The sequence below is a fragment of the Suricata suricatta genome, chromosome 3, assembly GCF_006229205.1.
Source record: "Suricata suricatta isolate VVHF042 chromosome 3, meerkat_22Aug2017_6uvM2_HiC, whole genome shotgun sequence".
Taxonomy (NCBI): domain Eukaryota; kingdom Metazoa; phylum Chordata; class Mammalia; order Carnivora; family Herpestidae; genus Suricata; species Suricata suricatta.
In genome coordinates this window covers 48,509,050-48,519,757 of record NC_043702.1, presented here as the reverse complement: position 1 = coordinate 48,519,757, position 10,708 = coordinate 48,509,050, and the positions used below count along the sequence as shown (strand labels likewise).

Here is a 10,708-nt window from a genome sequence, read left to right as displayed (position 1 = left end):
GACATTTAAAGCAGCGCTAATACCCATTCTTCTCAAACTATTCCAAAAAATAGAAATAGAAGGGAAGCTTCCAAACTCATTCTACGAAGCCAGCATCACCTTGCTACCCAAACCAGACAGCGATCCAGTCATCCTCTCTGTTTTTATATTATTTTTGCTTTCCTTCCCTTATGTTGATCTGTTTTGTATCTTAAATTTCACATATGAGGGGCGCCTGGGTGGCTCAGTTGGTTGAGCGTCCGGCTTCAGCTCAGGTCATGATCTCACGGTTCGTGGGTTTGAGCCTTGCGTTGGGCTCTGTGCTGGCGGCTAGCTCAGAGCCTGGAGCCTGTTTCAGACTCTGTGTCTCCCTCTCTTTCTGACCCTCCCCTGCTCCCACTGTCTCTCTCTCTCTGTCTCTCAAAAATAAATAAAAAGCATTAAAAAAATTTTTAAAAATTCCACATATGAGTGAAGTCATATATTTGTCTCTCTGACTGACTAATTTTGCTTAGCATATTACCCTTTAGTTCCATCCATGTAGTTGCAAATGGCAAGATTTCATTCTTTTTGATTGCTGAGTAATACTGCATTGTGTACACATGTACACACACACACAGACACACATCTTTATCCATTCATCAGTGGATGACATTTGAACTCTTTCCATACTTTGGCTATTGTAGATTGCGCTGTTACATTGGGGTGCATGCGCCCCATCGAAACAGCACACCTGTATCCCTTGGGCATATACCTAGTAGTGCAATTGCTGGGTCATAGGACAGTTGTATTTTTAATTTTTTGAGGAACCTCCACACTGTTTTCCAGAGTGGCTGCACCAGTTTGCATTCCCACCAGCAGTCTAGCACACATTTAAATGAGAGGAGAACCCAAGGTGTTGTCTTTGTGTAAGAAAGAGAATAAATAATTTGCCTAAAGACGCTCTAAAAGAATATACAGGAAGCCAACAAAGGCGGTTACCATTAGGGAAAGAGATAATGGAGTAGATAAGGGCAGAGTGAGAGCAAAACTTTTCAATGTTTCTTTTTTATAATGTTCTAATTTTTGAGCCAGTTCACAGTATATAAGTTTATTAAAATTAGAAATAATAATGCCTGTATGTGAAGATTAAGTGAGGTAACTTGTATGTCTAGCATACATTAAGTTTGCAATAAAGCGTCTTTTTTTCTTATCCCTGTTACAAAGGGCATCCCAAGGACAACCATTGTTAGGACCTCCATACCTACATTTTGAAAGTATGCTTAATTACTAGAGAGGGTTTTAGGCTGGGTACCCATCACCACCACCACTTGTAATTCAGTATAATTCTTTTCTATCAGGACCAATCAATACATCTATAGATTGCACTTCTCACTAGCTAAACTACCCAGGCATAGGTGTAAAGCACTTTTACCTTTCAACAGGTATTCCCAGATTCTCATTTGGTTTTCTCCATAATCCTGTGAATACATATATATGTATGTGTCTGTATGTATATGTATGTGTCTCTACACACACACACAGACACAAACATAAATACTTCTATACATAAAAGACCTCATTTCATCCCTGGTCTTTTGGGAATGTAGGATATAATGGTAAAGACAAGGCAGACACATCAATAATGTAAAACATTGGAAGATACTATGCAATTAAGGGTAGAATCATAATCCTGGCCAGAAGTACACTGGCAATGAGTGACTTGACATAGATAAGACTTCACTGGGGAAAGCAGAAGGACATTTCAGGCTTTATCTTCTAAAAATGTTCTTACCTTTCTAGTTTCTCCCTTCTCATCTCTATTTAAGAATCTCTCGGGGGACCTGGGAGGTTCAGTCAGTTAAGTGTCTGACAGGTAATGATCTCACGGTTCATCGGTTCAAGCCCCACGTTGGGCTCTCTGCTGATAGCTCAGAGCCTGGAGCCTGCTTCGGATTTTGTCTCCCTCTCTCTCTCTGCCCTTTCCCTACTCGTTCTCTGTCTCTGTCTCTTAGAAATAAATAAATGTTTAAAAAAAATCTCTCTTGAGTAGACATTTGGGTTTTTTTCTGTTGTCTTTCTTCTACAAGGCAGTTAGGTTAGTAAATGAATGTCCTATGGCTCTGTCTTCATGGGGCCTACATCCCGAAATGTCATAATCAATGTTCTTTAGGTTGGGAAGCAAAGAGAATGTCTGTTTAATGATTTAGGGGAAACTCTGGAATCCGAGAGCAGAGAGTGGCTGTCCTAGAGAATAGAAGGCTATCCAAGATGGTCCCCCTCTTCTACTGGCATCATGTCCTCTTTCTGCACATCTGTGTATTTTTATTTAGGAGCAGAAATTCTTCAGCTTCTTTGAGCATGTAATAGAAAGTGGCTGTCTTAAAGCTCTCAAGTTTGTGGACCATTCCAGCTGTCTCGTACACCTATTTTTAAATTTCTAAAAATAATCTGATTTTGTTTAAATCTGGTGTCTGCCTGGATCTAGTCAGTTGTCCGAGGGGGAGAAATAGGGTACTGCCAGAGCCGTGGCTATGAGGGTGGTGGAGGCAAGAGGGGCAGAGCTGGAAAGACGTTCTAAAACGTGTGAGGGGCAGCCAGCTGGCCCAGTTGGTGGAGTGTGCAGCTCTTGATCTTGGTGTCGTGCATTCAAGCCCCACTTTGGCTGTAGAGATTATTTAAATAAACTTTTAAAAAATTTAAAAATTAAAAAAAATGTGTGAAATACATTAAAATACTGACAGGTAAAATCTAACACCCATGCTAAGAAAGAATATAGTGAGGCATGCCATGATATGAAACAGTGCCCTCTTTCTGGATCCATTTAGCTTTTGGATTCTTTGAATTGACTTTCCACATGTCTCCTTCCATATGCTTGTAGATTGTAGGAAGGGAGCTCAAACACATAGATGGGGTAGAAAGTTGCTTTTGAAAGAAAATCTTTCATGACCATCCTTTCGCCCAGGCTATCTTCACTGGAATCTCTAGATTTGAGGCCCTGTAGCACTGACATTTTAAATGTTAACTGGGTGAATCTAATGTGCAGCCACACTTGAGAACTATCAGACTTCTAAAGAACATGAAGGAAAACTGGGAAGTAATTATTGAAGAAGAAGTTTGTATTATTGATGTACTTCCCTTAATCAGGTTTTTAATATGCATATTCATTGATTTATCCAACAATTATAAGTACTTTTTGTGCTTAAGATCACTGCTCACACACAGTGCTTACTTACAGTAGTGAAGAAGCCAAACATGGTTCCTCCCATCACGGAGTTTCTAGTATCATGAGGGAGACAGATAATGTCAGAGTGGTAAGAGCCATAATTAGGGCAGGTAGAGGGTGCTGTGCGAGTGTATAGAATTAGCACTTCTGGTGAGGGACAAGGCAGTCAGAGGAAGCTTCCTGTGGGAAGTATTATTCAAGTGAGTCATACTTAAATTGTTTGTTTATTCTTGTTACAGATCTCAACATCTCATTCTCTTTTTAATTAATGTAATTTTAATTCATTAGAGAATTTTAAAAAATCATCTTTTTTTTCCCTTTAAGGTGACTCATATTCTCAATGTTGCATATGGAGTTGAAAATGCTTTCCTCAGTGACTTTGTATACAAGAGCATTTCTATATTGGATCTGCCTGAAACCAATATCCTATCTTATTTTCCAGAATGTTTTGAATTTATTGAACAAGCAAAAATGGAGGTAAGTTTTATTTTGATCCATAGTTCTTCAAAGACAGAAAATTTAAAATATACAGGTCCATTATCCAAGCTTTATCTCTTCCTGATGATTACATGGAGAACCATTATGAAATTTCCCCTCCAACAATCTTTTATTAACTCTTATGGCCATTTAGTTCTCTAATATTTTTTTCTCAATGAGATATTTCCTTTTTTTTTTTTTTAAGTAATCTCTATGCCCAACATGTGGTTTGAACTCCTGATCCTGAGATCAAAGGTTACATGCTGTACTGATTGAGCCAGCCAGGAGTCATTCAATGAGTTACTCACTTATAACATTAATGTCTCACCTTCCTAAGAAATGTTAGGAGATAAAACTCTCCATTTACTGAATTTTCCTGTGTTTGTGTATACTTAGATTTCCTCTGATGGTTTATAACCACCTACCAAATGGGATAGACACGAGTGTTGTCCTTTTCATGTATTTATGAAGATTAATCTGCATTCATTTTTATGGCTGTGGTACGGAGAGTGAATCTGCATTTTAACAATAGAAAATTATAGGGTACTCTAGGACTAAATGTATTGCTTTACTGAGATAGTGTGAAAATGCTGATCGGAAGTTGTCCATTGTTTTTCTGACTTTAAAATCCAACAGATAATTTAATACTTCAACATTGGTAATAGATCCAAGTCAACACTGGGCTTCTAGGTTGGCTGTTACCACTAATTATACCTTGAAATGACACCATTTTTAGTTAGTATATAATTCTTGTGAAATTTATGTGAGGTAAATAGATGGGAATGTAGAAGCACTTAGAAAAGTTCATTCTCCTGGAGGACCTAACAATTAATAACACTAACATTAGAATCCAGCTTAATTGAATTCTGGCTAATGATTTTCCCTTTACCTTTCTTCTTTCATTTCTCCCTCTTTCCCTTCCTTCCTTTTATTTAGTAGTATTTAATGAATGCCTTACATGCCCAGCACTATTCTAGGTGCTTTCCTTTAGATTATCTGAAAAATATAAAGCTATTCAACTCTATCTTTCAGCTTTGTTTAATAGCAGATACTTAAAAGAAAATAAAGAGTTTTCTAATTCAAGCCCTAATATTGGACAGTGTTTTCTCTTATGAAAAATTTTATAGGGTCTAGATGATAACATTCCAGTGTGCCAGTTGATAGTGTTAAAAATTAAAAAATGATAATGTCTGCCTAAGCAGCTTCTCTAATGTGAGATATGCCTTAAATGGTAAGAGAAAAATTAGGCATAATCCATATTGATATTCATCAGGAGAAGATATGTACATGTTGCAAGTAAAAAGCAGAAAGGGTCATAGTTAATTAAAAGGGTCTTTTGCAGGTTTCCTAAAAAAAACAGAACCTCAGAAAATAATAACTGATACTTCGGTTGAGAGAAAGAATCCATGGATAGTGAGTGGGGAGAAAGGGAAGCGATTCGGGGATGGATGCGGAAGCAGCATAAGATGGCATGTCTGCCCTACTGCGCACAACTGCACGATGAACTGACAGTGAAGTAGCTGGGTGTGCACATTACCACTTAAGGCATCTCCAGGCAGGGAGCACAGAGAAACTGTAACTTAGTATAGACTTTGGGAGGGAAAGAAGAGAGAATTTATCTGCCTGGCTCTCTGTCAGCTCCGGTTTTCCACGGGTCAGAGTTTACCCATGGGGTGGTGACTCATCCCACAGTTCCAGGTACAACGCTCCTTTAGCAGCCCGCTCCTTTAGCAGCTGCCTTGAAGCCAAACTCAGTGGCCTGTGGTGTAACTTTTCATTCAAGCTCAGAAGCAGCAAGGGAATCCAGAACTCGGGGTGCACTTGTCTATGCAGAGACCATAATAGGGGAAGAGCCAGGCCTTGTTAGGCAGGCCTAAGGGGGCTGTTCCACAGCAGTGGAGGCTGAGGTGGAGTGAGCTTTCGGCCCATGAGATAGGCAGCAAGAGAATGTGAGGAGGTGCTTAACATGTTTCTGCTACAAGATGTAGTAGAATTCCACAATTTGTTCTGATTTCTCAAGCATTATGTTTTATACTGCAGTTCTAAACTCAGCCATTATTTCCTTGCCCTGAAGACTCTTTACTGTTTAGATGAATACTTTTTAGTTTTAGCATTAGCATTCTTGAATTTTCTCCATTTTTTTTTCTGGAAGAGAGCTTTACATACCTTGTCTGTTGTATATTGGGCTTTATTAAATCTGATTACTCAGTGAGCTGCATATTTCAAAAATTCTTTTCTGGGCCATCGTTTCTTGTCTTATCGTTTTTATGCACAGCTGCCCAGTGGAATCTCTTCTATTCCCCCATGTCCTTCCTCATTCTGTACTTGTAAAACCCTTTTGTTTGGTTTCTCTGTCTTCCTCTATCTCTGACCACTATAATTTTTGTTAGGTTTATGCCTTAAGAAACAGAAATTCACATGAGAAGAATGTAGCAGAGTAGTTTCTATAGCCTCAGGAGTTCTTTTATGAAAATTTACTTGTCTCCCCCTTTTTTTAATGTGCAAAAGGTTTTGTTTGTTAATATGAAAATGTGTTATTTGAAATTCCACGTTTGCTTTATTGCTTAGTTTATAAGATGGGATTTTAAAGGCATGATGTAATAAGCTGTGTCACTGTAGAAAAATTGGCAAATACAGATAAATAAAAATTCACCGTACTCACATCATTTAGACATAACTACTGTTAGCATTTTGATATATTTTTCTTATATATCAAAAGACTCATTTAAAAAGGACCTATACTTTGTTGCAGTTAATCTGCCAACAAATGTTAATTACTTATTCTGAGAAGATCTGAAGGATACATAGTGCTGGCCTCAAGGAGCTTGCAATACAGTCATCACAGCATGAGAACAAAGAACACTTGATAAAGGCTGTACACTGTCACACAATTCCTGTCTGCCTGTAGCAAACTGGTGATTCAGATTTTTAAGAGAACCCTTCCTTCTTGGAAATCAGAAAAAAATTTATTTTCTTAACAAACATTTATGGAATATCTACTATGTACCTAAAATTGCACTAAGGACAAAGCATACAAAGATGGCTAAGGTATCCCTCCTGACCCTATTTCACTCAGAGAGAGACAGCCTACTTAGAACAGAAGCCAGAGTGAGCTGGTCCAAGAAGAGCAAAGACTTTCCAGGGAGAGGACAACAGCAAGTGCAAAAGAAAACATTCCTTTATACATGTTTAAAATGTCAGTATTTTGAGTTCTAGAAAAAGGATATAAAGCCAGTAATTTTTCTGGAAATACTTTTAAGGACAATATGATATCTAAAGAAAATAAAAGATAAGTCACTTCAAAGGCTATAGAAAGCAACAGAAAGGTAGCTGTTACATAAGGAATATAAGAGAAAAGAAGATACTAACATTACGCATGAGCTGAAACTAGATGCACAGTATATGAGACTGAAAATAAAGCTAGTTTCATTTTCAAAGGTATATTATGGCTCAACATAGAGATGTATGTAGTCAGGAAATATTAAAAATGACATTGAACAGTATCTCTTATTAAGCTTAGAATTCCAGGTTTCTTTGGAACATCTGATTTGTTTTGACTTCAAAGAAGTTCCTTAATAGTTTTCATCACTTACTGTGATATGATTTTTGAGTGTCTTTAATCTCATAAAATTGAGCTTTTGTACAAAGTGAGAAAATTTGCATGTATGTTTAGTGAGTGGTGGTGTTTAGCCCATCTTGTACAGAAACAGTTAAAGTTTAGAGATGGTCATATATATAAGAGAAAAATTGAAATTATCTTTTTGATGTGAGCATTTTAAAAATATTAACTAATTTTGTTGTGAATAATTTGATTTTCTTGAAATGAGATGCATTTGCAAATTTATTATAACATATCTGGCAAAGGAATTTTCCAACAGGTTTATGAATGTGAGAAAGCTGCCTTGCAAAAGTGAAATAATCCAATGAGTCATAAACGTGGTGCTGTTAATGTATGCTTTGTGTAGAGTTTTCAGTTAAGGTTTTATTTTTTCCCCTTCCTTGTTCCCATCTTTCTCTTGTACTAAAAGAAGAATAGAAATGAAGTAACTAAAATGTCTAACTCTGTAGGGTGTGTACCTGGTTCATTCCATTTAGATCATTAACTTTTTAAAAGCCTGAGATAAGCCAACCTGTGTCAGTGGTGTTCTGTCAGATCCATCATGTTCATTATTGATGCAGTAGTACCCCCGTGGGCATTGGTCTTGGTTGCATTGTGTCCCTTTTCACTTGTAAAGTATCATTTGCAAGTTACCTAAAACATTTTTCATTTTTGACCTAGGCTAAGGTATCTAATTGCCTTTTCCAGTTCACATTGTCATGAGCTGTTTGTTATCATTTCACTACCTCATAAGTTTAACTGTTTCTTGAGTTACTTCCATCCAGAATAAATTATATATCTAAGGGGAGAAAATTTTTTCCTTGTTGGTAATTTTACACATAGATTACCAAGCCAGTGACACTAGTTTCTTTATGGGGACACTGTTTGTACCTAGAATGTCTCAGACTTTCTGCTTAGTGTTATGATGATGGTTTTATTGCTTTTCACATATACTACCTGTGATTTTTCTCTTGTTTATCCTTGTATATCTACTAAGTTACTAGGCTTTGTTTGTTTGTTTTGAGGGAATGGGAATGGGAGAGGGAATCCCAAGCAGGCTCTGCTCCATCAGCACAGAGCCTGATGTGGGGCTTGATCTCACCAACCCATGAGATCATAACCTGAGCTGAAACCAAGAGTTAGACCCTCAACTGACTGAGTCACCCAGACATCCCAAGTTTACGAGGCTTTTACATGTACTTTACTAGATTACTTCAGTTTAATAAGAGATACTTCTTCAAAATTCCAAATAAATAATCAAAGCATTTCAATCCAGGGGGGTAGGAAGAGAAGTTGGTTGACTGATTGATTGATTTTTCCATTCCTTGCTCAAAATGAATTGTATTTTGGTAACTGAATATGTTGAATCAAACAAATTGTAAAATGATTATTTTTATTTTACAATTTCAAGTAGTATAAGAATGTGCAACTGGCTTAGTAACCTTCCTAAGTGAATAATGAAGATTTTTGATTGATTTTTATCGCAGGATGGCGTGGTTTTCGTTCATTGTAATGCAGGAGTTTCCAGGGCTGCTGCAATTGTAATAGGTTTTCTGATGAATTCTGAAGAAATCTCGTTTACCAGTGCTTTTACTTTGGTGAAAAATGCAAGGCCTTCCATATGTCCAAACACTGGCTTCATGCAGCAGCTTCGTACTTACCAAGAGGGCAAGCAACGCAATGAATGTGACAACATACAGGAATTAGAAAAGGGTGACAGTTCATGAGTTACATTCCAGCAGACAATGGACAACGGTAATTTCTGAATTGGCCCCCATAGCCACCTGTTCCATTTTTGAAGAGTAGACTAGTAAAAACTTCCTTTTGTCTTGCGTTTTTCAAGTGGAAATGGAGGTTAATTGTCTGTCTTGAGCTAGTGTACAAATACATTTTTAAATTCCATCATGTTTTCCTTGGTATTATAATGTGGGGTTGAATGCTTCTTTGATTTGCTAAGAGAAGATAATGTAACCAATAATTGGTTTCTGTAAAAGAAAAAGGTTTTACATTTGAAAGCTTTATTAGAACATGAAAAGATTAAATCAGTTGATGAAGACTTTTGGTATTTTTCTATGCCAGCAACCATTTCCATGAAGGAAGAAATTTAAAGTGCTCCTTGACTTACTATTTCAGAGAGTGGTAAATTTCTACGTAAAGAATTTGGGATTAAAAACTAATATCTTAAGCCTTCCCAAAGAGATAATCAAAATCTGAAGATCGACACAATATAGGCATACTTTGTTTTATTGTGCTTCGCAGATGATATGTATCTTAGAAGTCGAAAGTGGTAACCCTGCATCAAAGAAGTCTTTTGACATCATTTTTCCAACAGCATTTGCTCAGTTTGTGTCTCTGTATCGCACTTTGGTAAATCTCACAATCTTTCAAATTTGTTCATTGTAATTGTATTTGTTATGGTGATCTGTGATCAGTGATCTTTGGTGTTACTATTATAATTGTTTGGGGGTGCTATGAGCCACACCTATGTAATACAGTGAGCTTAATTGATAAATACTGCATGTGATGTGACTGCTCTACCAGTTGGCCCTTCCTCCATCTCTCCGTCTTCTTGGGCCTCGCTGTTCCCTGAGACATAAAAATATTGAAATTAGGCCAATTAATAATCCTATCATGGCTTCTAAGTGCTCAAGTGAAAGGAAGAGTCGCATGTCTCTCACTTTAAACCAAAAGCTAGAAATGATTAAGCTTAGTGAGGAAGGCATGTCGAAAGCAGAGATAGGTCGGAAACTAGGCCTCTTGCGCCAAACCGTTAGCCAGGTTGTAAATGCAAAGGATAAGTTCTTGAAGGAAATTAAAAGTGGCACTCCAGTGAACACGCGAATGATAAGAAAGCAAAACAGCCTTATTGCGGATATGGAGAAAGTTTTGGTGGTCTGGATAGAAGATCAAACCACCCACAACATTCCTTTGAGCCAGAGCCTAATCCAGAGCAAGGCCCTAACTCTCTTCAATTCTATGAAGGCTGAGAGAGGTGAGGAAGCTGCAGAAGAAAGGTTCGAAGCTAGCAGAGGTTGGTTCATGAGGTTTAAGGAAAGAAGCCGTCTCTGTAATATAAAAGTGCAAGGTGAAGTAGCAAATACTGATGTAGAAACTGCAGCAAGTTATCCAGAAGATCTAGCTAAGATAATTAACAAAGGTGGCTACACTAAACAACAGATTTTCAATGTAGATGAAACAGCTTTATATTGGAAGAAGATGCCATCTAGGACGTTCATAGCTAGAGAAGAGAAGTCAGTACCTGGCTTTAAAGCTTCAAAAGACAGGCTGACTCTCTTGTTAGGGGCTAATGCAGCTGGTGACTTTAAGTTGAAGCCAATGCTCATTTATCATTCTGAAAATCCTAGAGCCCTTAAGAATTATGCTAAATCTACCCTGCCTGTACTGTATAAATGGAACAACAGAGCCTGCATGACAGCACATCTGTTTAC

The 10,708-nt window shown here is 37.5% G+C and overlaps 1 protein-coding gene across 1 annotated transcript in view; it reads left to right on the top strand.

Moving 5' to 3' along the window:
• The window catches only part of DUSP19 (dual specificity phosphatase 19), a 21,204-nt gene extending 10,937 nt beyond the window's left edge, over positions 1 to 10,267 (top strand). Inside the window, exons 3-4 of the mRNA XM_029934290.1 lie at positions 3,509 to 3,661; positions 8,747 to 10,267. Of these exons, the coding sequence (XP_029790150.1) occupies positions 3,509 to 3,661; positions 8,747 to 8,986 (393 nt within the window). The 3' untranslated portion in view covers positions 8,987 to 10,267. The remainder of the gene's footprint in view (positions 1 to 3,508; positions 3,662 to 8,746) is intronic.
• The last annotated feature ends 441 nt before the right edge of the window (positions 10,268 to 10,708 follow it).